The following is a 25384-nucleotide window of genomic DNA, read 5'->3' on the forward strand; positions in this document are numbered from 1 at the left end:
GTCGCATCCGTCAGTTGGGAGCTTGAGGATACGCTCTCCCATGTGTCCCTTCATGCCCGAACATACTCGGAACTATTCCAGAGCTTTTGCTTCAACAAGCCTGACAGCCTCTTCGTGGTGGTGGAAGCGGATCGCAGCGGTATAGGGTCAATGCCTCACTTGAAGTAGTTCGCGAGTAGCACAGTCGACATTTGAAAGCGCAATCAGCCCCACCCAGGTACTCCACAGATATACCGCAGAAGAGGCTCACGGGAGACGCTCATGCACTGATTGAGATAGCTAGTCTTGGTGTGCCTCAGTTGATCCTGCTGACCTTTAAACTCAGATCTGCCGGGTTCATTTGAGCTGTGGATCAGCTGGACATAGAACCCCCAGCTACCCTGATAGAAAAGACTAATTAAAGTTATGTCCATGTCCTACAGAGTCCTAATATAAATATCCTCAGTCCTAGAAAACTGAGCAATTCTAGTATAAGAACAGGCATAGGAGTTGTACATTAATTTCACAAAATACTTTGACATAATTGAAAAGATATAAAGAGTCTGGTCTGGGAGTAGTTCAAAATCAGGCCGTGGCTGATACTGTTGCTCTCGAGTCTCCAGGTGGTGAAGAGCGGTCGACGAGTCAATCATGGCGATGGCGATGTTACAATCCCAACGCACCGAACCGAGTACTGCGTATGGTGGCTAGAAATCATGAGTGGGTCGCAAGAGACAATGGTTGGAAATATTAACATGTAATGCATTATGCGTAACGCGCTATTGACCCTGTCCATCCCAAATACTATGCAATGCATGCAATGAAATCTACTCATGCAGTAATCGTACAAATACAGACCCGGCACGATAACAATAAAAAGGCATCATGTCCACCAACAAAAACAACCACGATGTTGATACAAAGAGTGATAAAGACAGACGAGGTCAACCACAGAGCATCAACCCTCAACGGTTGTGGCCAGGGCCTGTTGCGCAAGCTTCCGATTCCTTTTAACCAGGGCATTGAGTTTTTTGTCGATCGTGTCCAGCTCCTTGCGCGACACCTCCAAATCTTTCTGCGACTTGACCGCGAAAGAGCGCAACTCCTCCGGAGTCATGCCCACGACGTCGTCCAAATCCGGAATACTGCCCATGACGACGCCCGCGGCACCCAACATGTGCTTGGCTGTGGCTGCAGCAAAGGAGCGCACCGAGGTGGCGGTTGCGTTGACCAGCTCGGCGGTATTGGCGATCGCCCAGTTGTGGCTGCGGGTGCTGTCTGCCTCCATGGCCGAGAGAGCATTCGGTGGAGCAGGTACGCTCGAGGAGCTGGCGACCTCAGGCCCGCCCGATAGCGAGGCCGAGGCCGACACGGAGGATAGACTAACCGAGTTCTCATCGGCCCAGCAGATATTGAAGTTCTCTGGTGTGGCGAACAGAGCATCGAGACCACCCCCGCGATTGGTCACATCCGGTTCCGTAATGGGAGCAGACGAGTAATCTTGGAACGACTCGACCGCCCAAGCAATGCTCTTCTCCAGCGCTAGGTACCGATCTTCCTCTTCCTGCGACAAGTGGCGAAGGACGCAGCCGCGAGGGGTGATTAGACAGCGGTCCTTCAGCAAGCCGGGGTCCGAGTGGATCCGAATGGGCTCTCCGCGGAGCAGGGCCTTGCGGTGTTCATCGGCAAGCTCAATGGGTTGCTTCAGGATCTCATAATCGTCCGCGGTGCACTTCATGTCGAAGCGTTGACTGAGATTGGTAGGGTTAAACAAGGGGTGATTGTTGAGATCCAAGTGGCCGGATTGGTGCAGTTGCGCAAGCAAGACCTGCAAAGGCGATGTACGCTCGGCGAAGAGGTCTTTGATCGAAACGCCACTGGACTCTGCATCCTTGATCAACTGTTCGACAGTGTTCTTGGAACGCCAAGCTTCAGCTGGAGCTTCAGGCTCGGGGGGTTGCTTCACCTCAACAGGAGGGGGAATAGCGGCCTGGGGTGCCTTCTCCTTGGAATTGGTCTTCTTCTTCGCTTCGACTCGTCGCTCTTCCTTTTCAATGCTCTCAACACTGACAGGAGTGACAGGCTTCTCGACTTCTGCAGGAGTTCCTGGCTTCGCAGCTGTCGTGTCACTATTGCTCACAGGAGTCTTCTTAGTCTTTCGCTTGCGACCAAGAATGGGAGCCTGCACTGGTTCTTCAGCTATCGTGGAAGATTCCGTTTTCTTGGCTTCCGCTTCCTTGGCCTTCTGGCGCCGCTCCTTCTTGGCTTGACTCTTGGTAACAGCCCGCACTGGGGCAGAGCCAATTCGGGTCGACGCGGGAGGGGAATTAGCACGGGACACAGATGCTGACGTGTAGAAATCGGCCTCGGACCCCATGTCACCGGGAGTATCTGGCCTGCTCATGGAGGAGATGCTGGGACGCCTAGAGCGGGCTTTATTCGCAGCCGGAAGGGACGAAACCGACTGGGGGGCAGAAGGGGGAGGCGGGGTCTCCGTCTTGGGCGTATCAACCACGCGAAGGACTCTTGGCTGTCGTGGAGCCGATGAATCAGAGGCTCGTGAGACCCCAGTCAAGGGGGTATTGGGACGAGAGCCAAGAGCAGAAATTGAAACCGGTCCGTGTGTGCTAGGAGCCGACGTATCTGCCTTTGGGATGTTCTGGGGTGTGCCCAAAGAGAGATCCAATTTGATAGGCTTCGACCTTACCGGGGTGGAAACCGGTTTCTCATTTGCAGAAGTAGCTTTGGATGCGCCTGCAGTTTGCTTGTCCGTTGCAACAGATAGGTCACTCTTGGCTTGCAAGCGAGCCTTGCTAGTCGACTTGGGTACAGGCGAGCCCAATGAGATTTCAGATACGTTCTTGACACGACTAGACGCTGGCACATCTTCAGAGGTATCCTTGACCTCAGGCGACGGTTGCCGGGACATGTCTGTTTGAAATACTTGAGACGGGGTCCCCAGACGAGAGAAAGGGGGATTCAGTCCCGGCGGAACGGAAACCGAGGTGGTCGGGCTAGACGGATTCAAAGGACTCTGAAACAAAGCGGTTGGATGGGCGTGTGGAAGAGGGAGGCCTGGGGGCAGCGTCGGCGTTCCAACGCGAGCAGAGCTTTGCGAATCGCTGGCAAATTGAGAACGAATGAGATAGCCAAAGCTGTCAACGGGACGCTTGTCCTTCGGCTGCGCTCCGAGCGGAGGGAACTCTTCGTCAACTAGAAGACCAACCCCGGTTAGCCGTCTTCATGTAAATCATGCATGCGTGTGATGTCATGTAGAAGTGACAAAAACAGGGGACGAGGAGGCCCAAACGACAAAGATAGCAAGGAACTCGCAAAGGCAGGGTATGGTGACAGACTCTCCCGAGACAGAACGAGACGACGCGCAGATACGACAAGGGCAGGCAGGCAGGCAGGCAGGCAATTAATTACATAAAGGTCCCCAACCGATATGGCCAGGCAGACACACAAGGCAAGTGTCTAGATGAACAGTGGTTGTGAGATATTGGTTTCGGATAGAGGACCCTGCTTGTGTTTATCAAAAGCCAGGGCAGGGAGGTTAACGTACATGAAAACCATGACCAGACCGAGTGGGCCACCAAGATGCTAAAAGGTCAAAGCAGCAAGGATGCAAGAACAACAGGAGTAAACGACAAGCCACCGGATTGCGATGGACCTTGGAGACACAAAGGGGCCCGCTGAGGCTCAGGACGCCAGAGCTGCACGCGTAACTCGAAACAGACAGGGCAGCAAGCAAAATTCAAGACACAAAATAAGACAGGTTCAAAGAAAGAAAAATCGCAGAAGTTAACAGTTTCATGAGAGATAACGCCAAAGGCACGCCCCGCCCGAATTCCTTGTTTTTAAGAGCCGTTTGCTTAATGCATCGTTGCAAGAGTGTGATATGTTGCAAAGGATTCAACACGAATGAGGAAAGGGCAAGCAACATCGCGATGAGGAATAAGAAGAGGAGATCATATCCCGGACCCATCTAGATAAATATGATATCATGTCATCAGGAATAAAAGGAAAAAGGGGACGCAGAGAAAAAGGGTAGTCATCATCAGTAACAGGGGAAGAAGGCAGAACGACAGGGCAATTAGGGCATTAGGAGGAGGTATGGATGAGATGATAAGGGGAGGGGAAACAATCACCAGCGGTTGAATCCGCCGCCATACATCATGGTCTGACTGTACCCACCTTGGCCCTGACTCCCGTACAGTGCTTGCCCAGCAGTAGCAGCAGCATTTTGATGCATCCTCGCCTGTAGGATGCTCGGGTCCGCAAGATCTACTACACCACCTCCACCGGAGGAAGTGTTAGCGTGTCTGTGCTTCTTCCCCTTCTTCTTCTGCTTCTGTGGCCCAGATTCGGGGAAGCTCCCCGCCTGAGAGCCATAGAAAGAGCTCAGAAGGCCATTATTGGCAGGAGTCAGGGGAGGGGGGGTGTGGTGCTGCTGAAGGAAAGGAAGGATGAACTCACGCTTAGCGGCCTCTTGACCCTGCAAACCACCGGCACCGGCACCATTGCGGCCACGCAGCAACTCACGCATCAAGTCGGGATTCGCTTCTTGCTTGCCGATGCTGGCTCCAAGTCCGAGACTAGTGTTCGTGGTGAAACCGTGTCCTTGGGCGAACATGCCACCGCCGCTGATCGGAGGCGTACCAGCCGTCTTCAAGCCAGGAGGTGGTCCCTGCACACCACTGGGGAAGTAGCCGCCGCTAAGTCCGTGCTGTGGGCTAGGCGCCGCGAGTGGATTAGGAGTACCAGCAGACTGCATCAACGACGCCTGTTGGCTTAGCATGCGGGCAGTAGGCAGGTTTTTAGAGTTGGCTTCGCCGGCGAAAGAGAATCGAGAGTTCTGACGGTTTTGAGCTTGAAGCGAATTCAACTGCGCCACCTGACTCTGGAGCAGACCTTGGCGGACCTGCGCAGCTTGATCAATGGCCACGGAGCTGATTCCACCCTGTAACTGGTCAAGGGCAGCCCGATCATTGACAGACTTGAGGATCATCAACTGCTGCTGTTGGAGAGGAGTCAGACTGCGACCGGCGAGGTTGAGTTGTTGATTGAGCTGCTGAAACTGATGGCTTGAAGCGGAGACTGGAGAGCCCACGGCAGAATTTTCGGTAGTACCTTGCTGAGAAGGGGGTTGAATGGCACCATGAGACTCGCGGCCGCTGCGACCTCGAGGCGGAGCCACATCATCGGGCTCCCCTCCGAGCTGCAAGCTTCCACTTTCCCGGCTCTCTTCTTCAGCAGCCGCTGACTGGAGGAGTTCCTGTTCCCGCCTGAGACGCTCCTGCTCGGCCTTCTCGCGCATGGCCCGACGTTTGACACCACCATACGGATCGATGAAGGAAGGATGGTTTTCAATCAAAGCAATCTCGTCCGCCGGCAGTCCAGCCGCCGAGAAGATAAACTTGAAGTCGGGCGAGTTCACGGCCTTGACAAGGTTATCCAGCAGAGGGGTCTCGGGTTGCGGCGGGGTCTGGATGGCCTCAGGGGAACGTGGAGTTGAAGATCTTCGGTCCGACTGGGGTGATGACTGTTGAACAGGCTCGGGCTGCGTAGCAGGCGGCGACTTTTCCACGGGCTTCGATTCTCCCAAGACAGGCGTCACCGTAGCCATGGCTGGCCGAGGGCTCTGTGACGCTTGACTGCCGGTTAGACTAGCTCGTCGAGCACGACTCAAGACCGCATCCTTGTTCGCCCAGCTAGCCGAGGAGGGAAGGGCGGGGCCATCGGGAACCCGACTGCCGGCGGCATCGTCTCGACTAGGTTGGCGGCGCATGGGTTGCGACAGAGGCTGAGCAGAGGTTCGAGTAACGTGCGGAGCGATAGCGTATGCGGGAGCAGTCGGCGCTCCGTTGGGCCGTTGACTGGACAGGGTATTCATCGACGAGAGATCCTGGCGGCTGTAGCTGTCGCTATCCTCCCCAGTCTCATGCAGGAAGGTGCAATTTCGGTTATGGCATTGTTCGTTTCGGAGGAAGGACGAGCAATATTTCGTGGTGCCGTATTGCGCCCTACGATTGTTTAGTAACCCGACTACCGGTCGCGATTTGCCTCATCAGGGAGCGAGAATGTCAACTTACCGCAACACCCGATCACCGTTCGCCGACCCATCAACCGCCGCTATGCAGGTTGCGGCGTCCTGCTTCCTCGCGTAGGTCACGTAAACGCCAATGCCCTGGTTCGGGTTGCCGCCGGGCTTCGCCTTGCTAACGACGATCTTCTCGATATCACCGTACTGACCGAAATAATCTCTGCCGCGCAGTGTCTGCAGCAGCTGACTCTCATCCCGTATTGTGGGGTTGAGCCCAATCACGTAGACGAGATTTTTCTGCACGACTCTGACACCGGCCAAGTTCTTCCGACTCGACGCTTCGATCTCACGCTTTTCGGCCTCTTTCTTCTTCGCAGCGGCGGCTTTGCGATGTTTGAGGGCCAGGTCTGCCTTGAACCTAAGAAAATGCGGAAGAGATCCCGTTAATGCCAAGACCTGACCGAGGGTAGGTGCAAACCAATTTGCGGCGGAATTAACTTACTCGTCCGCATCAGGAACCTTATATTGGATGGTGCTTTCATCGTAGACACGTCGGCAGTTGGGGCAGCGACCTTCCTCACTGTGGGTCTTGATGTTGTTGTAGCAGAATTGACAGATCTGCAAAGTATGAGTTAGTGAATGGACGCGAAGGAGCCGTTCGACTCCGTCAGGGTAAACAGAAGAAGAGAGATCGCGAAAGACGTACCTGATACCCACAAGGACAAGGTTTAAAGTTCTTATCGGACAAGTCGAACTCTTCGATACAAAGAGGGCTAGAGGAGCAGAGGTTGTCAGCCCGAGGAAGCACCCGACAGCGCAAGGCCAGACACGTACCAGAACTCGTCGTCATCGTCGATGACGGAATCAATCTGTTGACGACTTGACATGGTGCAAGGTCGGAAAACTGTGCGATGTACAAATGAAGATAGGAAGGACGATCACAAGCAAAGACTAACACCCATCAACCGAACCGGGGCGGAAGGGGAGGGAGGAGGAGGAGGAGGGGGTGGGGAGGGGAGGGTTTTGTGAACGGAAAGGTCTAAAAGGGAGCAGAAGAGGCAAGTAAGATAGAGCGCCCAAGAGGAAGGAGAGATGAAGCAAATAACTAGCAGGACCGAGTCCGAAGAGAGAATAGAGAAGAAACGGTGGGGTAATTGGGGGGCGGGTGGGAGAGAGGGAGGGAGAATTAGCAGGAGCAGCAGCAGCAGCAGCAACACAGCAAGACGCAAGAGGGAAAGAGAGGAGTTGGAGGCGAACAGAGAATAGCGAGAAGTGAAGCTTTGCTGGATCGGGTTTTGTGTTTGCAGGGTTTGCACACCCACCGTGCTTTCAGTCACCAACAACTCTTTGTGCCTGAGGCTGTCACGATCATATCCGCTTATGTCAATTCTCCCATGCACGTGACCCTGCACATCTTCGGGGCAAAAGCTCCAATTGCAAGGGAACCTCCGCCGCCCGTTGATACTCGACCCCCTCCCCTCCGCTCCTCTCCATCCTCCCACCCACCAATTCTCTGCCATTGCCATTCGTCGTCATGGCTGCTACTCGCTCCTTGATGCGGCTGGGCACCGGCCGTGCCTTGTCCTCTGCCACCCGGTCGTCCGCCCGTGCTTTTTCAACGACTGTGTTGAAGGCCTCGACGACTCCGGTCACCGATCATGTCCCGAACATGCGCCTTGCCCAGCGCTCTCGTATGTCATCAGTTTGCCCTCCATGCTTTCTGGACTGCGACTCCCGCAGAGTACCCTGTCGGGCGTTGGTGTCACTCCCACCTACCACACACTTCAAGCCAAGCTAACCTATAGACTCCACCCGCAGCTGAGGGAGCTCTGCGCGCCCCCGTCGTCAACCCAGCGGACAAGTACCAAGACAAGGCAGAGGGCCTGCACAAGTACGGCCAGTATATCATGTCGTGCCTGCCGAAGCACGTGCAGCAATTCTCCGTCTGGAAGGACGAGCTGTGCATCTACGTGCCCCCCTCGGGCCTGATCCCGACGATGACCTTCCTGAAATACCACACGGCGGCCGAGTACACGCAGATGTCGGACATCACGGCAGTTGATTTCCCGACGCGCGACCAGCGCTTCGAGGTGGTCTACAACATGCTGAGCGTGCGGTACAACTCGCGCATCCGCGTCAAGACCTACGCCGACGAGGCCAGCCCCGTGCCCAGCGTGACGGGCCTGTTCGAGGGCGCCCTGTGGTACGAGCGCGAGGTTTACGATATGTTCGGCGTCTTCTTCACCGGCCACCCGGACCTGCGCCGCATCATGACCGACTACGGTTTCGACGGTCACCCGCTGCGCAAGGACTTCCCGCTGACCGGATACACGGAGCTGCGGTACGACGAGGAGAAGAAGCGCATCGTCATCGAGCCGCTCGAGCTGACACAGGCCTTCCGGAACTTTGAGAGCGGCAGTACCGCCTGGGAGCCTGTTGGCCCGGGCACTGACCGGACTCCTGAGTCGGTATGTTCTGTTTGGGTGTATCGACTAGTGAAAATGCTAACATGCGATAGTTCAAACTTCCCACTCCCAAGCCGGAGCCGAAGGAGGAGGAAAAGAAATAGGTGTAGTTTAGATTTCTTATTATTTTTTCGGCTGTTCTGTATGTACATATCGCGTCTGTCTGAATTATTTATGACGTTGATGTTGCTTCGTAGCATCTGCGTAAAGCATACCTACGTACTCATCGTGGTAATTTCTTTTCTCCGTCTTGAACTTGAAACGCATTAATCGTACGCCGGAAGCTTTGGTACCATCAAATCACTTGAACATTTTGCCCAATTATCAAGCTGTGATATGTATCGAGTCTAGCCCACTCCCCTCATCAATGATGTTCATAATGATACCTATCAACCCTGATGGATGACAACCTCCGTCACCGGACAGCAATTCACCTCAAAACCCATTGAACCAATGACCACCCCGCTAAAGTCATCCCTCCCAGCCAATCCCATACCTCGAATCCCCCTCCGCCTTCCACCCTCTAATTTTCTCCCTCCGAGCAAATCCTCCGCCTTGGCAGAATCCCAATCTTATCCCGCAAATCTAAAAAACTTCAGAAAATCAAGTCCGAACTGGAATCTACATCCAACCTGCCCCCAACCTCGAAAATCAAACAGTCACCTCCCGAACTCCAGACTGCAAGACCCGCAAACACAGACCCCAATACCTCATACAAACAAAAGCAAAACCGAAATGCCCAAACGCAAACTCTCCGCCCTCACTCCGGGGAGCGATTCCGACCTCGAACCCACCACCAACAAAAAAGATAAATCCGACTCTCGCTCCCTGCACATCCAGACCGTTCGCCTGAAACAAAAGTTCTCGCAAGGTGTCGAATCCCTCTCCAAAGCGCTGAAGCTGGCGCGGGGCTTCGAGCGCCAGAAGTGGAAGCGCCGCGAGAAGAAGGTCAAGACGGAGGGGAAGCCTGGGGATGTGGAGCGGTTGGCGGAGGAGTTGAAGATCCTAAGGGTAAGCTCCATTTCTTTCGGGTCATATTGGAATCACAGAGGGTTTACGAGGGGATGGGGGGGAGGGGGGTTGCTGCTGGTTGAGTTATGCTGGAATCGATGGCTAATCTTCGTGTGTAGGAACTCGATCCGATCAAGACAGCGACAAAGTATCTCTACAAACAACTACTAAAAACGAAACGGATCGCCGAGTCGGCTACCTTCCAAGAGTTTCAGGAGCACATGGGCAGCAAGTTGTCGGCAGAGGGGCCCCAGAGCAATTTCGAGGCGAATGTGACGGCGCGCTTGTACAAGTCGACACCCGTAAAGAATGTGTTCCCTGGGATTATGGACGGGATTCGGTCGTTGTTGAAGATCGACGAGAAGAAGCCAGCGGCAGACAAGAAAGGCAGTTCCAACAACGAAAAGGCGGATCAAAGGGCGAAGAAGGGTGAGAAGCCGGACCCAAAACGTGTCGCGGAGGAGGTCTCCGGTAGTGAGAGTGAGTCGAGGCAGGGACGGTCACGGCCGCAGCTTGATGATGGAGATGTCAGTATGGACGATGCGGAGAGTGTCGATTATGCGCAGTACGATGGTTTACTGGCCTCGGGCTCGGAGGATGAGGATGGGGAGGACGTGCACGAGACTCGGCGGCAGATGCTTGGCGACAGGGGCGATGAAGATGAGGATGGGGACGAGGAAAACGATTTCGATGAGCGCATGTTGCAGCGAAGACCCCCCTCCGATATATCCGTCTCGCGCTCGCCGAGCCCGGAAGTGGACGAGGAGGAAGAATCCGACGCACCCCCCTCCAAAAAGGCCAAGCCCGCCCAAAAAGGATCTGCCAAGCCTGCGACCAGCACGACCTTCTTGCCCTCCCTCATGATGGGTGGCTACTGGTCTGGATCAGAGTCGGAAGCCGAGGACATCGACGCCGCAGAACCACCAAAGCGGAAGAATCGCATGGGCCAGCAGGCGCGTCGGGCGTTGTGGGAAAAGAAATACGGCGCCGGCGCAAACCATGTCAAACAGCAACAACAAAAAGCCAAGAAGGGCAGGGATAATGGCTGGGATCCCCGAAAGGGTGCAACTGATGGCAATCGGGTTCCCATCGGGAAATCCGGTCAGGGCGCACGGGGTCGACCGCAGCACGATGGCGGTCGGCCGCAACGAGGGCCGGCGAAGAAGCCACAGGATGATAAGCCTTTGCATCCGTCCTGGGAGGCAGCCAAAAAGGCTAAGGAACAGAAGGCCACGGCGGCCTTTGCCGGTAAGAAAGTTGTGTTTGATTAGATATCCCATATCCCAATATTAGCATGTACATCATTTCACCACGAGCATAGCCATTTACAAGCATCTCAGATGAATGTTCAAGTTTCGTACGTATGTATGTATGTATGTATGTAGACGAATCTGTCCGGACGACATGGAATATACACGATCTAGGTATCTTAAAACGGATCCATGGCAGGGCAACCGCCAAGCATAAACCCCAAACGATGCATGCAGCGCTGTCAAAATCACAAAAGCCCCGCCAATGGCGGGAAACTATTCATTCATAAAATTCATCCACCGTGTGTCGGATGACCCCGGCTTCAACTCCCCAGTCAAACTGGATTGGTTCTCAGTGTCAAAGCACGGGATCGCGGTAAACTCGCCCAGTTCCTGAGGCAAGTTTGCGACAAAATGATCCAGCCCAAAATGTGGCATCTCTGACAGCTGGTGAGACACAGAGAACTCGGTCGAGTCAGGGATGCTAGGATTGGCCAGCTCCTCTTCTGCCGGCTCAGTCGTCGTCGGTGGACCAGTCATGGGCGTCATAACCGGTGGAAGACCGCCGCCATTGGATGGGTACTGTTCGGGGAACGAGATCGGGTCGGGAGAAATTGGTCCTGTCTTCCACAGCATCTCCCAATTCTTGAACCGGTCGTAGGCTGACTCCATCATGCCAGCAGTGCCTTGAGGCTGCGTCTGACTGTACTCCTCAAAGCGACGAATGGCCCGCTCAAGGGTTTCGATCACACTCACTGCAGACCTTGCAGAACCAACACCCATCGACATGATTTTGATGAGAGCCATGCCTTTGTCGAGGGCCTCGCGCAGTCGCTCAGTGCGCTTGGTCAAGCTCTGAGCGAGAATGACGAGAAGAGCCGCACGGCAGGAACTGAACTCGGTGAAAGAAGCGCGGGCCAGGCCGGGTTCGTCCCGCAACAGACGACATAGGTCAATAATCTCTAGTGCAGCTTCCACACAGTCCGTGACTAGTGTAGAGCGGTTCTTAGACAGACCCGAGGGAGTCTTGGCTGGAGCGCCTGGGACGGTGATGGCCTTCATGCTGCTGAACAGGAAAGGTCGTCCCAGGAAGATCCGAGTCAAGCAATAGTCCAGTTTGAGATGCACATTCGAGCGGAAAAGAGGGCCGGAAGGGTTGAGATCCCGGCAGTTGGTTTCCTCTGGCAGAGTAGCCCACCAGTCGACCAAGCACTTTCGAAGGTTTAGTAAACGTTCCAGGCAATCCGATTGTTGGTTCTTTCGCGATTTCCGCAGGATGGATCTGGCTTGATTAGCTATATGCAGACCCCTTAGGGGACTCGTGACGTACATTTCGTTCGCAACTTGACCCAACTTCAATGTCAGCTTGATGAGCGTCACCATGTTTGTGTCGTTGGCGACATGTCCAGACGGTGTCAAGCCCGGGAAGTCTGTCGGAAACGGGGCATCCACATCTGCGTCGGAAAGCGATACCGGTCGCCCGTGAAGGATGCTGACTCGCCTTGAAACTGTTAGCAGGTCAAGGCAGCCGAATGCGAAGTGAGTCCTACTTCTCTATCGTGTATGCAGTCCAGAAGACACGATTGCGAATCTCCACCATACGCGGCGACATTCCCTCCCCCGAATACTTACGGTGCATGCCATTTTGAATAGCCATTTTCAGGGCTAGGCCAAAATACGTATAGCACAGTCCCGACGTGTCCAGTGGCAAAAGGTAGGTTCCAATCAGAAGGCAGGCCTGCACGCTTCGAACCGAAGCCGTGGCAATAATGTCCGGGAGCAATTTGGACGCGAATTGGTAAAAGGTAAGACCAACGTCATCTTCCGAGAAGTGGTGGTCGTCGGCGTAGGCAGAATTCGAGGACAGCCGATTGACAGGTGTGGCCGATTCCATGTGCGCGAACTGAGTGCCGACCGCCAATACCATCAGAATAGCACATACGGTACCTGCATCCTTGGAAGAGAGACTCGACGGATCCGTGTAACAGATGTTCAGCTTATCCTTCAACCAATCTTCTTCGACATAGAAGTTGTTCGTCTGAGCATATTTGAAGAAGATCTGCACCAGAAAGTCTGCCACAAATCGGGGTGGAAGACAAGTCACGGATGTCGAGATAAAGGTTGATCCGGACTGTAATTGGGTGGCCCGCCATCGCTCTTCAAAGGGTTCTGTTTCTGTGGATGCCTGGAAGAAATGAGCAATGATTCATGATTCTGCCACTACGAACTGTATACCTCTGGTCCGGCATGCTTCATCCATTCGTCAATCTTTTGTCGGATCTTCATGGAAAAGTTGAGGTAGGAGAACTCTCCAGAGTATTCTATAGAGATTGTCAGACTCGCTCACTGTAGTCCGGAAGCTGTAACACCCACGGGTAGTATTATCCGGTAGGGCCTTAATGGTGAAATCCTCGTCGTCGATTGCCAGATCCTCCATGTCGTCGCCGTCAAGTTGTGTCGACGATGCCTCCGTTCCAGAGCCTCTGTGTTTGTGCTTTAATTCTTCGGCCATCTTCCGCAGCGTATGGACATCGAAGGAAATATTAGGTACATAGTGCTGAAGAATGCGTTCCATGCATCGGACCCGCTCTGACTCGGCAATGTCATGTCCTCTGAGGGCTGTGCTCCGTTCAAGTAGTCTAAGTCGACATCTGTATCAGCGTGTGCAACAGTTATGCTAAGGTAGTGAATGCTAAGGTAGTGACGCAGAGGGAAAAGAATGGGGGCTGGTTGGTCGCCTTACGAGATGGAGGAGGAACGGGCGACCTTCTCCGCATGATCGGGGTGAGTAAAGACGCATTGTCGCTGATAGCGCAAGCACCGGCGGCATGGAACTCCTCCTTCGCATTTTTCCTTGACCCGGCGGCAACCATCGCAGCTGCGATCATATCAGTCAGTATGGAACAGAAAACCTCTCGGGGTACTTTCGCCTTACGCTCGCACGGCTCGTTTGCGATTCTCCTCGGAAACGCGGGGTCGTTTCTGCGGGCCCATTCCAGCAGGGGTGGTCGAACCCTGATCCATGGCTGTTCGAGATCAAGGAGGACGATGCAGCGACAGGCGCATGATAGAAATCAGAGCATGACCATGTGGGTGGTGTAGAGCGATCGAAGTGCAATGAGTGGAGTGGAGTGAGTGAGTGAGTGAGAGAGAAGGTGATCCCGAGGAAAGTGAAGGCGGTGTTAACGGACGATAGGAAAATTCCAAGAGAGAAAAAAGAACAAGGCGAACTGATAAGCAAAGCGGCAGCAACTGCCACGAGCCATGGTTTTTTCTATACTACTACTACATACATTTGATTCTACTAACCGAGTGCTTTCTGCTTTGAAACCTTTGATATCACTTACTTGATCGTTATGTTTCACTCCACCAAGCTAATGCTTAAAACCCATCTACTTCCATGCCAATCCCCCTCTCGCGTCCAACGTCCAACAACTTATTTCCAATAACCAGATCCATGATTCCCATGCCCACGCACTTGAAGATCACATTGCAGCTCTGAGGCACCTCCACCGGCGCGCCCTTAAGCTTACCATACAACTCACCAACCTCAATCAACTGCTCTTCCTTCATCTCGGCCAGAATCAATTCGCCCGATTCCTCTAGACAGGCCTCTTTCAAATCCACGTAAACTTTCCCCCCACCCGAGAGTAGCGTTTCCGTATCAACCTCCCGCATATGCGGTTTGTACGATCCGATCAGCGAGATAAATCGCTGCCGGAACGGCTGTAGATATGACGCGGGGAAGTTCGGCTCCGTGGCCGGTGTACAGCTGAACAGGACGTCGCACGCCTGCAAGGCTGCCTGCAGCTTCTCCTCCCAGGTGTCAGTGCCTACGGCGTCCTTGGCGACCGTCGTGATGCTAACATGCGGGTACCTAGTACGCAGCGCCCCTAGAACCTCCTGCTCCAACTCCTCGAGGCGCCTGCGACCACGGTTGAGGATGGTGATTGAGCGCACGTGTTCTGGGAACAAGAGTAGAACCAGTCGCGCGTGCCATTCTGCCTGGCGGCCGGAACCCAGGATGACCACGTTCTCCTTGCTCAGCGACTTGCAGCGAACGAGCAGGGACATGATTGTCAGGGCTGTGCGGAAGGCGGTGATCTTGGCCGCGCTCAAGAGACCCTGTAGACTGCCTTCGGGCGAGAAGATATTGATGACTCCGATGAGGCCATGAGACTGTGAGGCCGTAACGATTTTGATCCCTGTGCTGACGGTGTTGGAGACGGGCATGAAGAGGGAAAGGTTCTGTTCTTTGGTGAGAATGGTGCTGCGGAGGGGTTGGTGAATGCGGTGCTCCGTCTCCGGGAGAATCGATTGATTGGAGACGGCTGTGAGAGAGTCGCAGAGAGCATCGAGGAAGTCATGGCATTGCGGCTGATCCAACTCGCGCAGGATCTTAGAGACATCGGGCTCAGCGAGGATCCGCATTGTGAAGCGGATGATTGAACGATGAATATTCGAAATATATACTTAGTACTATGTACAGTCGGTAGTATGTTTCAACTGACCAGCATGCAGTTCAAGATAGTAGTACTTGTGTGTGACATGCACTTCTCGTCCAAACGACCAGTCTCACGATACAAAAGCGCTCAGATAGGTTGGCGATGTCGGAGCGGTGGCCGATCAGGTGCATGTGCCATGAGGGGGTTGGGCCTGGCTGCGGCGGAGATACTGCGGGGTAAGATAAACCATACACTGGCATCTTAAGTTAAACATTGTATGATTGTACTCACTCCTTTAACTCTGAGTCCGGTAGGTCGATTTAACCTTCAGGCTTATTCAAATGCGCTATAGATCTAAGCTTCATGCACAGTGCCTCGCATTAGCTACATCCAGACTGCTCGATTATCTCCAGTCCACGATACTCCGCAGCAGCCCCCATTGGAAGCTCTAGACCATTCCTGCCCAGATCCATACGGAAGATTATAATTTTCTGAGGTCGACTATGTCACACCAGTCACCACCGGACATATGGACGCAAGGGAATGGGGTCATCATTCTTATCGCTTAGAAGCTAGTGACCACATGACGTGCGGCCCCATACAAGCGTAATTATCCAAGCGACTGCATGGTGATATTATCTCCCCCGGTCGACGGGCCGGTGGTCGGAAGCCCCACCGGTGCAGCAACAGGTTGACCGGCCCGGTCAAGCGATTAAGAGCGCTCCTTGCGCATTGCTTTCTGGGCTTTCTGGATAGAATTGGACTAAGAAGAGAGAGAGAGTAGATTGTGCTTTCGAAGTGATCTCTAAATGATCTTTGTTATCCTTTAAAAATATATAGTCATCATGCTGTAGAGCCTGTGTACTGCTGTGCTGGGTCAAGTTAATGCAGTACTAGGTAGTAGTTGGTGTAAAGTACAGCATCAAGTGACCGGAGTACCACAGCCGGTTCTTCCTGAGATCTCAGGCATCAATAGGCCCGAGTGGCGGTGATTGTCTAGTCTAGACCCGATGTAGTCTAGTGGGCAGGAAAAAAAGAATCAGGGACCGTTGCTCGCAGTTCATTAGGTAACATAAACTCATCGCTTGACAAGAGACTTGACAATTACTTTGAAGCTACAAGGTGGGTTCCTTCTGGTTGCGGAGACTCAACCCCGGATTTTCCTAGAGTGGAATGCCACGAGGTTGATCAGACTTCATTCAACTGTACAACAGATGCCTGGATGGCAGCTCTCCATGATCAATCGATATACTCCGCATTCAATACCATCTCACGCGTTAGAACAAGCGACAGATTCGCGCAGTGGCTGATAATGATCGCGCCAGATAGCATCAGCCCGTCTCCGCAGCCAGCGAAGATAAGCAGCACTGAGTTTAATCCCTCCCCAAACTCTTGTGCCTCTCATTCGTATAGCGGAGGCGCAAACCAGGGAGATAAGGCGCCCATCCCCACAAAACGCTCTCCCCGATTCCATTCAGACCAATTGCCACCTTGGTCGGAGCGCCATGCACGCGATTTCTGGTTTAAACCTTGAAATAAGATTATCTTCGGTGAAAAAATGACACTGATAAGCGCGCTCAAAATTACCGCTCTGGAGATGCCATTGCCTCCGTCCCCTCGCCCTGGCAGTTATCTTATAAAATGGCCCTAGTCACCAACGTATTGGTCTCCAAGCCATCATTGTCCATCTCTCTGGCTACGATATCATGGCCGCTCCAACCTCCAAGTCTTTTGAGAAGGCCACATACGAGGACAAATCTCCTCATGTCGATAGCCATGAAGACCCAGAGGCACTCAAGGGGGAGGTCCAGCTGGGGCCCAACACGGAGACTCATCGTGGGCTCTCCTCGCGCCAACTGCAACTGATTGCCATCGGTGGCTGTATTGGCACCGGTCTCTTCGTCGGATCGGGCTCGACTTTGTCGACCGTGGGTCCAGCACCGCTGTTCATGGGGTATTTGGCCATGTCGTCGGTAGTGTGGTTTGTGATGAATATGCTGGGTGAAATGACCACCTACCTCCCTATCAAGGGCATCTCCGTGCCTTACATCATTGGGCGATATACTGAGCCTAGCCTTGGTTTCGCAGCTGGTATGTATCACTTCTCGCTCATCGCTTAACTGATTAGTCAGTCACTGACTCGAACATCTTCAGGCTATAACTATTGGTAAGCTCGCTCTGTTCTGTCACCCCCGGCGAGAGGCTCATCGCTTGCAGGTATTCGTTCGCTATGTTACTCGCCAGCGAGGTAACAGCAGCGGGTATCATCATAGAATATTGGACGACCAGTGTTAATGTGGGCGTATGGATTGCAATCGTGCTCCTTGGTGAGTCCTCCCAATCTCGGCATTAGAGACCAGACTAACAGCTGCCCAGTCATTCTACTCCTCAACATCGTCGCGGTTTCGTGGTACGGAGAAGCGGAGTTTGTTTTCGCAATGCTGAAAGTCATCGCTATCATTGGCTTGATCATCCTAGGCATTGTTCTCTTCTTTGGAGGGGGTCCTAATCACGATCGCCTGGGATTCCGATACTGGCAGCATCCCGGCGCATTCAAGCCCTACCTGGTCGGCGGAAACACCGGTCGTTTCCTGAGCTTCTGGACAGCTTTCATCAAATCCGGCTTCTCCTTTATCTTCTCTCCTGAGTTGATCACGACAGCTGCTGGAGAGGTCGAAGCGCCCCGTCGCAACATTCCGAAGGCAACGAACCGTTTCATCTACCGAATCTTCGCTTTCTACATCCTGGGAACCCTAGTCATTGGAGTCACTGTGGCCTACAACGACCCAAAACTCCTGTCCGCCGTGGCTGCCGGCAGCTCGACTGCCAGTGCCAGTCCGTTCGTGATTGCGATCCAGAATGCAGGAATCTCCGGCCTGAACCACGTCATCAATGCGGCCATCCTAACCTCCGCCTGGTCCTCAGGCAACGCCTGGGTCTTTGCTGGCTCCAGAACGCTATACTCACTCGCTTGCGGTGGCCAGGCGCCCAAGGTGTTCACCCGCTGCAACCGCAACGGCGTGCCCTGGGTGGCCGTCCTCGTCACCTGGACCGTAGGACTCTTGGCTTTCCTCAATCTGTCCAACTCGGGAGCGACTGTCTTCTACTGGTTCACCAATCTCACGACAGTTGGTGGTTTCATCAGCTGGATACTCGTCAGCATTGCGTACTTGGTGAGTGTTCACCCATACCACAACCCGCACAAATGCAACCCCCGCTAATCCGCATACAGCGTTTTCGCAAAGCCATGGCCTTCCACGGCATGCTCGACTCCCTGCCATTCAAGACCGCCCTTCAGCCCTACGGCGCATACTACGTCATCTTCACCGTCACGCTGCTGACCATCACCAACGGCTACGCGGTCTTCTTCCCCGGCCAGTTCACGGCGGCTGATTTCCTGGTTTCCTACATTGGTATTGTCTTCTTCTTGGTCTTTTATGTGGGCCATAAGCTGTGGTACCGAACCCCGTGGATGACCAAGGTGTCCGAGGTTGATGTGTTCACGGGTAAAGACGAGATCGACCAGCTTTGCGAGAACGACTTTGAACGCAAGCCGCGCAATTGGCTGGAGCGGGTCTGGTGGTGGATTGCCTGACGTGACAGCAATATTAAAAGGGGTTTAGTAATTTTTCTGCTGGCGGATTGAGTTACTGTTTGTTAGATGTTGGGAGGGTTTAAGAGTGTATATACCTTAGCAGGAATATAGGAAACTCCTCGCCTAGATGCATGCGTAGGTGGTATTCATTTTTCCCAGTGCGTTTTCTGTCTCATGCCTCCAGACTGTGGGCTTTGCTGTAATATCGGTAGTACTTATGAATGATCCTAGACCCTGGCATGCAAAGCAAAGAGAAAATAACTGTAGTACAGTCGGAGCCGCATCCGGTAGCATACTTAGTTGGAGAGGATCATAGAATTCATATATACTATAAATTAGATAGAAACCAACTACTACTACTACTTTGTATATAGTGGGGAACGAACTGAGAGGGTGGGCGGTTGCAGGATTAAGCATAGAACGACGTGCATCCACTCCAGCGTATGAAGATGACTCATCTATGCACACTCATAAACTAACTCACCACCAACCTATCCTGCCGCGGCATCTCCGGACAACAACTTAGCCATCGATTCCACCTCTATACTTCAATCCTTATTCAATCCAAAACCCATCAGCCTCGCCGCGCGCTGGCCCGCAGGCCCGGCCAACCCAAACCCCCCTCGATACACATATCTTCTTTCGATCACTGCCGTGCTTTCCCTCAGGGAAACCACCTATACAAGATGCAGGGCTTCAGTAAGGCTTTCCTCCCCCACCATCAAGTTTGTCAGCACCATCACTAACCTCCCTCTCTTCACAACTACTCAGACATGGGACGGTTTGTCTCCCTTCCTTTACTTGGTCCCTCGCCCTCGTGGCAAACCCAACTCCCCACCCCGCAACCTCCATTTTCAGATCTCAATCTAACACAACCCCCCACAGCTATGTCCCCCCCGACGTCGAAGGCACTACCTCCGGCAACGCCCTCCACAAGAAACACCCCCTCGGCGCCCGCGCCCGCCACCTGAAAACCACCGGCGCTTTGATCGTGCGCTTCGAGATGCCGTTTGCGGTATGGTGCACGACGTGCACGCCGCACGAGACGCTGATCGGGCAGGGGGTGCGCTTCAACGCCGAGAAGAAGAAGGTGGGTCACTACTACTCGACGCCCGTGTACAGTTTCCGCATGAAGCACGCGGCGTGTGGCGGGTGGATTGAGATCCGCACGGATCCGCAAAACACGGAGTATGTGGTGGTGGAGGGGGGACGGCGGAGGGATGTGGGGATGATGGATTCTGTGGGCGGGGAGATTGTGGTGGGGACGGGGCAGAGCAAAGCCGATGCGTTTGCGAGGTTGGAGGGGAAGGTGGACGATAAACGGCAGGCCGATGAGGCGCGGGATCGGATTTGGGAGCTGCAAAGCCGACAGATGCGCGACTGGGAGGATCCCTACGAGCAATCGAGGCGGTTGAGGAGGTCGTTTCGGGAGGTGCGCAAGGGGTTGGAGAGGAAGGAGGCGGAGACGCAGACGCTCAAGGATAAGTTGAGTTTGGGGATTGAGGTGCTGGAGGAGAGTGAGGCGGATCGCGTCCGCGCGCGGATGGTCGAGTTTGGGGATGCAAGAAGCGGCGACCGGAGAGCGATGCGGTTGAAGCCGCTGTTTGCCGACGCACACTCTGCACCCCCAGCTAGGGTGGGGGATGCGGCGGAGCAGCGCAAGGCTGTCCTGCGCAGTGAGCTGAGGGGGAATACTCGCGCGGTGGTGGATCCGTTTCTCAGTAGCGATGCTAGTGAGTGGCGGCCGGAGAGCAAACGGCGGAAGGTGGTCGCAGAGAGTAGACCTGGCGAGGAGGCGCGGGGAAGCAGTGCGACGCCGGAGAATCACGGTAAACCAGTAGGGACGGCCCCCTTGGCTTCCGCTGCGCTGGTGGACTATGCGTCAGACTCTGATTGATTCTACATGGCCGTACATAATTTGTGGCGTTACTGGTTGTTTGTGATACCCTGGATCAGGTCGATACATACAATGTTATCATCTCGTTAAATTCTATTATTGTTGCGAAGTTTTTTTTTCACCTATGGTTGTAGTGTGACATTCATCATGGGTACTAAAGGGTATATAAATAAACTAAGATTTTCGTAAACTTATTTAGCCCAAGGCGCCTTGGTGGGCATGTCCGGGGCTGCACCACCCGGAGCCGGCCTTTGCTGCGCATTCGCCCACGGCGCTCGCGTGGGTGCCATGGGCCCAGGAGGCAAACGGGAGGTATCAGGCAAAACCGGGACTCTAGCGCCTGAAGCCCAAGGTGCAGCTGTATTACCTCCCATGGGATTGGTCTGTGATCCGGCAGCCCAAGGAGCCTTGGTGGCCGGTGCGGCTTGTCCAGAAGGGTCTTGAGATCGAGACTGGGGTCCTGAAGCGGCGTGGACAGTAGACGGAGGAGGCACCGCATCGGGATTACGATCCCAACTAAATAAGGATCCAAAGGGGAAATGCTGGACGACCGGGAATTTGGACAGAACCTCGGCATTGTACATCTTGATCATACCCTAGCAGCTGTCAGTTGCCATATCTCGTGGGGTTGAAACGCAACTCACCTTGTTGATCTTGGCCCAGCCAGTACGAATGCCCGAGATATCGTAAAGCATCGGGCTATGTTCCCAGAAGGGCCCCTTCTTCACATCATAGATGAAACCAATAGCAGAGAAATACATGTTGCCTTGTCGCTCTCGTTCCACGACGGCCGCCTTCGCGACACCGCTGGGGTCAGGTGCGTCAGGGAGTGAGCCTTCCTCGGGCACTTGATCTGTTGGCGAGAGAGCCGGGGCAAACTGCGCCGAGCCGAAGATGTACGGGATGAACGAATGATCGTCCAATCCCCACACGCCGTGAGACCCGGCCGGCTCAAGGGTGTATGTCTTGATTATTGTGCGGACGAGTTCGAGGTAACTCATTCAAGTTAGTAGGATGCTGATACTTATTGGATGTCAGACTCACGGTTGGATCACGCCCAGAACGATAGCTCGTTCCTCCACCCCGGGAGTGTTTTTGGGAAACCCGTTCAGCTTCCACAGGGCCCCCAAGAAGGCCAGGAAGCTCAGCTCATGACCAGTGCCATAGTCAAGCCGTTGAGGGCTTCCCCAGCTGCCCAGAAAATAGGCTTTAAGCTCTACCTCAGCTGTTGGGCCATCAGGGCTGGATGATTTAGAGTGGAGAATGTCTGCGGACAGGCATTCTGCCAATAAGTCTGAGACTCGGCTCTCCACAATTTCATACCACCTGCGGAAGCTCATGTTTCCGAACCGGCGAGGCCCTTTGTCCGGTGGTGCTTCTTCTAGGATAGCTTCTAATTTGGACAGCAGCTGTTGCAGTTGACGGACAGGCGCAGAGTACTCGACCGCATCGGAGTTCAGAGGCCAGGTCTGGACACCTCCATCCGGCGACATGGTGGGGAACATGGAACGATTGAGTTGCAGCAGAAAAGTCATAAGATCCACATAGGCTTTGGAGCACAAGAATTCGGATACATCCTGGTGCTCGTGGATGCGTTTTATGGGTTCCCTGAAGCTGTGTCCCGCGGAGGGGTCAATGAAAGGCAAGACACGGACCAGCCCATTTGCAGCCATCATCGACTGGGTGTGATTGGTATAGGTCCAAGTGGTCGGTCCAAGCGTTGGGAGAAGTTTTATCTGATAGATCACTTTTTGTGGCCCTCGTGAAAGTCGTGTGTTGTTGGTGTGACGGACCGGGGGACGGTGGGGTGGAGTTGGAGATGCTGTTTGCTGTTGCGCGGTCCCTCTCTTATCGATAACGGTCGATGACGCTTGGATGGATTTGTTGTTTCATTGTTTTGGGGCCGCAGCCGCAGCCGCAGCCCGCAGCTTCAGCTGTCAATCAATCAACCACCAACCCCCTCCCTCTGACTCTTGTCCCCACATAGCTCCTCGCTCTGCTTTCTTTGTCGCATTCAAATAGCACTATGCTATGAAGAAGTCACAGTTACTACTCATTTTGAGGTCTAAACTCCATGGCCATTCAACATGACAAGGTCTCCGCAGTCCGCCGCCTTGCGACGCAGGAAGCGTGACTCCACCACCCAGTCAGTGGACTTTTTGAACACGGTGATGCACACGAGCTTGCCCGCCAGATCCGAGGTCAACCCCCCCAAGTCTACTCCGCATCGCACACGCCGCACCACGTTAGCAGGACATCAACTGTCTCGCGACGATTTTGGGGAGATTCCACCTTCTCCTGAACCGGGCCCGGCATCTGAGCCCCGACGCCGCGTCTTGAAAAACTCCACCATCGCCCAATCGCCACGGAGGAATCGACCCCAAAGGTCTGTGGAGATTGAATCTAGCACACAACCGGAAACACCTGAGGCGAGCCGGCAGGATTGCGTTTCCGCCGAGGCAGATGACGGGAACATAAGTGATGAAGGGGAGGACGACAATATTGAGGAGGACGAAGATGCGAGTGGTCTTACCGACTTTCCCGACAATCAGGCTGGTGGTAATGCCAATGGTACTGAAATAATGGAGATTCCAGACGACGGATCATCGGAAGATGGTGTTCCTCTGGATCTCTTCTCCGAGGAAGAGGTTGCAGCTGCACAGCGCGTATCGAATTCGCCTTCCACAGAAGAAGACAAGCCATCAGTGAGGCAATGGGCTTCAATGGGCAGTGTCGGCTCGAATGCGGTTCCGGACACCGGTGGTTCGGAGAATGAGCAAGGGCATGCCTCCGAAGCAGAAGACAGCAGCCGATTACCATGCTTTAGCCCATCTTCAGATTCTGCGAGCGATGCGAGTGAAGAGCTTGGAAGGTCTTCGGAGGATGCATCCGAAAATGACTATGCGAGCTCTCCAGGTCTCTCTTCCGCGGATGCGTACACCCGTGCCGACAGGCGTGGAATGGCGGAGAAGGGTTCCTCGCCAAAGTCTATGAATAAGAGTATGCGAAGACGAACTCAAGCAGCAGCAGCAGCAGCAGCACTCGCAAGCACGTCGCGCAAATCGGATAGGGAAATACGAATGCAGGAACCAAAAACGTTGAAATCCTCTACCATAGCAACCCGAGATGGATCGAGTTCCCGCGACAAATCACGAAGTGGTGATTCTCATGCAACCCTGCCACCGCCACCGTCACCGCTATCTGACAGCAGCAGTGAACCTTCCGATGACAACGAGTACGAATCCGCCGCATCTGACAGTGGCTCCTATGGCTCTGGCAATTCAGACGCACATCATTCAAGCGTCGAATCGTCCCCCATTTCATCCCCCAGAAAACGAAAACGAACTGGATCGTCTTCCCGACCGGTTCGAGCAACACTGTCTCCTGGCGAGCGAGGTGTTGTGCAGGCGACTCATGGTTCGCCATCAACAAGGGGCATTGGATCTTCAGCCAGTGCCCGTTCGTGGAGTCGATCCGACGAAGGCTCGGAGCCTCTTGAGGGCTCCGGGGACGAGCTGGATTTCCTAGCCGACAGTCCATGGTTTCAGAAGGCATCCAAAGCAAATCATCAGCAGCAAAACTGGAAGGCCATCATCCGGCACGCCCGGAAACTGAACGAACTGGATCCTGATAAACTCACCGCGAGGCTCGATCCGATCCGAAACCGGATTTATTCGCTGTTCGCATTATACAGAAACCTCGTGGAGCGCGCAAGATGTGGCGAAGGTCCTTCTGAGAATGAAGTTGGCAATTGCCATGAAGATATCAACAGCGTGAGACGAATACAAGGCGAGCTGCGAGATGAGGTATACCTAGAGAGCCAGCAAGGTCCTGCCGCGAAGAAACGGGTGATGGCCCTGGTGAATGCATTCTACACAGAGATCATCCCGCCTATGGCGAGAGTTGTGCTCCTTTGCTACGAGGTCTCCCAGATACAGGAGAAACTTTTCGCAGAGGCTTATCAATATTTTCAGGATACCCTAATCATGCTCTCCGAATGGTGTCTGTGGACTGACGCTCTCTCCGAATGGTTATGTCAGGTCAGTTGCGTTGAGTCGGAGCTCCGTCGTGCGCTGGGAAAGCTCATTCAAGCATTAAACCAACGCGAATTACAAAAGCGGCCACGGCCCAGGACTCCCCAAGGAAAGAAAGACGAGCCACCTTCTGTGAAATCAACCCCGTGGACCGAGCAAGAGGAGAAGGCGTTAATTATAGGGTTACGGAAATATCCTGGTAAGTGCATCCCATCCCTGGCCGTGTTCTGAGTGAGAACTGAACCGATGATCTATAGCAAGATCGACCAACCGGTGTAAACTGATTATGAATGATTTCCGGCACGAGCTCCGGAACCATACTTTCAAAACGATGCGGGAGAAATGTAAAGAGATGTATTCTGTTTATGTCTCACAGCTGAGAGAGCAGCTGGAGACCGAGGAAGGGCAACAGAAATGGAACTGGGTCCTGACTATCCCAGGGTCGCGGTAGTTTCGTCGACGACGGTTTAAACCATGGGTGGGTGGAGGGAGAACAGCCGATTTGCTGGAGAACCATGGATCCCATTGTTTTGAATTGCGGGGAATGCACAGTAAACAGCTTCAATTCCACGTAATTATTTTCAGGACTGATGAATATTAATGGGGGGGAAGAAGAGGGTAATTGTGGCAGTGGGAGTCTCATGTATCATCGAGAACAGTGT

At 53.8% G+C, this 25384-nt stretch overlaps 10 protein-coding genes across 10 annotated transcripts; 6 read left to right on the forward strand and 4 right to left on the reverse strand.

The window, feature by feature from the left end:
- Positions 1-937: 937 nt before the first annotated feature.
- Positions 938-6912, reverse strand: BP01DRAFT_375004 (CCR4-NOT core ubiquitin-protein ligase subunit MOT2; the record flags this gene model as incomplete). Its single annotated transcript, XM_025576872.1, has 6 exons — positions 938-3192; positions 4177-6005; positions 6075-6443; positions 6528-6643; positions 6732-6798; positions 6860-6912. The coding sequence occupies 6 exons, from the start codon at positions 6910-6912 to the stop codon at positions 938-940; spliced, it is 4689 nt and encodes a 1562-aa protein (XP_025430137.1).
- A 572-nt stretch (positions 6913-7484) lies between these two features.
- Positions 7485-8669, forward strand: BP01DRAFT_358046 (complex I 30 kDa subunit family protein). Its single transcript, XM_025575340.1, has 3 exons — positions 7485-7716; positions 7844-8493; positions 8544-8669. The coding sequence occupies exons 1-3, from the start codon at positions 7560-7562 to the stop codon at positions 8592-8594; spliced, it is 858 nt and encodes a 285-aa protein (XP_025430138.1). The 5' UTR covers positions 7485-7559; the 3' UTR covers positions 8595-8669.
- Positions 8670-9055: 386 nt separating this feature from the next.
- Positions 9056-10822, forward strand: BP01DRAFT_343518 (BUD22 family protein). The gene is made up of 2 exons (XM_025573518.1): positions 9056-9501; positions 9621-10822. Exons 1-2 carry the CDS (start codon positions 9226-9228, stop codon positions 10770-10772), a joined length of 1428 nt encoding a protein of 475 aa, XP_025430139.1. The 5' UTR covers positions 9056-9225; the 3' UTR covers positions 10773-10822.
- Positions 10823-10861: 39 nt separating this feature from the next.
- BP01DRAFT_322103 (Zn(II)2Cys6 transcription factor) lies at positions 10862-13906 on the reverse strand. Its single transcript, XM_025572750.1, has 7 exons — positions 13687-13906; positions 13495-13629; positions 13125-13390; positions 12987-13072; positions 12302-12936; positions 12082-12252; positions 10862-12033 (listed from the first exon to the last, which is right to left on the reverse strand). Exons 1-7 carry the CDS (start codon positions 13773-13775, stop codon positions 11028-11030), a joined length of 2388 nt encoding a protein of 795 aa, XP_025430140.1. The 5' UTR covers positions 13776-13906; the 3' UTR covers positions 10862-11027.
- A 139-nt stretch (positions 13907-14045) lies between these two features.
- Positions 14046-15411, reverse strand: BP01DRAFT_358050 (putative proline utilization protein PrnX). The gene has a single exon (XM_025575341.1). It carries the CDS (start codon positions 15180-15182, stop codon positions 14133-14135), a length of 1050 nt encoding a protein of 349 aa, XP_025430141.1. The 5' UTR covers positions 15183-15411; the 3' UTR covers positions 14046-14132.
- An 864-nt stretch (positions 15412-16275) lies between these two features.
- Positions 16276-16816, forward strand: BP01DRAFT_89760 (uncharacterized protein). The gene has a single exon (XM_025580212.1). It carries the CDS (start codon positions 16419-16421, stop codon positions 16728-16730), a length of 312 nt encoding a protein of 103 aa, XP_025430142.1. The 5' UTR covers positions 16276-16418; the 3' UTR covers positions 16731-16816.
- Positions 16817-18831, forward strand: BP01DRAFT_89761 (proline-specific permease). Its single transcript, XM_025580213.1, has 5 exons — positions 16817-17287; positions 17351-17363; positions 17414-17523; positions 17573-18369; positions 18429-18831. Exons 1-5 carry the CDS (start codon positions 16903-16905, stop codon positions 18789-18791), a joined length of 1668 nt encoding a protein of 555 aa, XP_025430143.1. The 5' UTR covers positions 16817-16902; the 3' UTR covers positions 18792-18831.
- A 492-nt stretch (positions 18832-19323) lies between these two features.
- Positions 19324-20688, forward strand: BP01DRAFT_343531 (Saf4/Yju2 family protein; the record flags this gene model as incomplete). The annotated part of the gene is made up of 3 exons (XM_025573519.1): positions 19324-19490; positions 19563-19572; positions 19677-20688. The coding sequence occupies exons 1-3, from the start codon at positions 19478-19480 to the stop codon at positions 20686-20688; spliced, it is 1035 nt and encodes a 344-aa protein (XP_025430144.1). The 5' UTR covers positions 19324-19477.
- A 158-nt stretch (positions 20689-20846) lies between these two features.
- Positions 20847-22494, reverse strand: BP01DRAFT_424459 (phosphotyrosyl phosphatase activator). The gene is made up of 3 exons (XM_025579699.1): positions 21733-22494; positions 21333-21684; positions 20847-21284 (listed from the first exon to the last, which is right to left on the reverse strand). Exons 1-3 carry the CDS (start codon positions 22362-22364, stop codon positions 20880-20882), a joined length of 1389 nt encoding a protein of 462 aa, XP_025430145.1. The 5' UTR covers positions 22365-22494; the 3' UTR covers positions 20847-20879.
- Positions 22495-22638: 144 nt separating this feature from the next.
- BP01DRAFT_424460 (uncharacterized protein) lies at positions 22639-25308 on the forward strand. The gene is made up of 2 exons (XM_025579700.1): positions 22639-24921; positions 24980-25308. The coding sequence occupies exons 1-2, from the start codon at positions 22776-22778 to the stop codon at positions 25171-25173; spliced, it is 2340 nt and encodes a 779-aa protein (XP_025430146.1). The 5' UTR covers positions 22639-22775; the 3' UTR covers positions 25174-25308.
- Positions 25309-25384: the final 76 nt, after the last annotated feature.

Source organism: Aspergillus saccharolyticus (assembly GCF_003184585.1).
Source record: "Aspergillus saccharolyticus JOP 1030-1 unplaced genomic scaffold BP01scaffold_22, whole genome shotgun sequence".
Lineage (NCBI taxonomy): Eukaryota > Fungi > Ascomycota > Eurotiomycetes > Eurotiales > Aspergillaceae > Aspergillus > Aspergillus saccharolyticus.

Coding starts and splice junctions, on each gene's coding strand:
- BP01DRAFT_358046 (XM_025575340.1), top strand. CDS start 7,560: ATGGCTGCTACTCGCTCCTTGATGCGGCTGGGCACCGGCCGTGCCTTG. Junction 7,717..7,843: donor GCGCCTTGCCCAGCGCTCTC/GTATGTCATCAG, acceptor CTCCACCCGCAG/CTGAGGGAGCTCTGCGCGCC. Junction 8,494..8,543: donor CTGACCGGACTCCTGAGTCG/GTATGTTCTGTT, acceptor AACATGCGATAG/TTCAAACTTCCCACTCCCAA.
- BP01DRAFT_343518 (XM_025573518.1), top strand. CDS start 9,226: ATGCCCAAACGCAAACTCTCCGCCCTCACTCCGGGGAGCGATTCCGAC. Junction 9,502..9,620: donor AGGAGTTGAAGATCCTAAGG/GTAAGCTCCATT, acceptor CTTCGTGTGTAG/GAACTCGATCCGATCAAGAC.
- BP01DRAFT_322103 (XM_025572750.1), bottom strand. CDS start 13,775: ATGGATCAGGGTTCGACCACCCCTGCTGGAATGGGCCCGCAGAAACGA. Junction 13,391..13,494: donor GCCCGTTCCTCCTCCATCTC/GTAAGGCGACCA, acceptor ATGTCGACTTAG/ACTACTTGAACGGAGCACAG. Junction 13,073..13,124: donor CCTACCGGATAATACTACCC/GTGGGTGTTACA, acceptor CAATCTCTATAG/AATACTCTGGAGAGTTCTCC.
- BP01DRAFT_358050 (XM_025575341.1), bottom strand. CDS start 15,182: ATGCGGATCCTCGCTGAGCCCGATGTCTCTAAGATCCTGCGCGAGTTG.
- BP01DRAFT_89760 (XM_025580212.1), top strand. CDS start 16,419: ATGGCAGCTCTCCATGATCAATCGATATACTCCGCATTCAATACCATC.
- BP01DRAFT_89761 (XM_025580213.1), top strand. CDS start 16,903: ATGGCCGCTCCAACCTCCAAGTCTTTTGAGAAGGCCACATACGAGGAC. Junction 17,524..17,572: donor GATTGCAATCGTGCTCCTTG/GTGAGTCCTCCC, acceptor ACAGCTGCCCAG/TCATTCTACTCCTCAACATC. Junction 18,370..18,428: donor TCGTCAGCATTGCGTACTTG/GTGAGTGTTCAC, acceptor ATCCGCATACAG/CGTTTTCGCAAAGCCATGGC.
- BP01DRAFT_424459 (XM_025579699.1), bottom strand. CDS start 22,364: ATGATGGCTGCAAATGGGCTGGTCCGTGTCTTGCCTTTCATTGACCCC. Junction 21,685..21,732: donor GTTCTGGGCGTGATCCAACC/GTGAGTCTGACA, acceptor AACTTGAATGAG/TTACCTCGAACTCGTCCGCA. Junction 21,285..21,332: donor GCTGGGCCAAGATCAACAAG/GTGAGTTGCGTT, acceptor GACAGCTGCTAG/GGTATGATCAAGATGTACAA.
- BP01DRAFT_424460 (XM_025579700.1), top strand. CDS start 22,776: ATGACAAGGTCTCCGCAGTCCGCCGCCTTGCGACGCAGGAAGCGTGAC. Junction 24,922..24,979: donor AGGGTTACGGAAATATCCTG/GTAAGTGCATCC, acceptor GATGATCTATAG/CAAGATCGACCAACCGGTGT.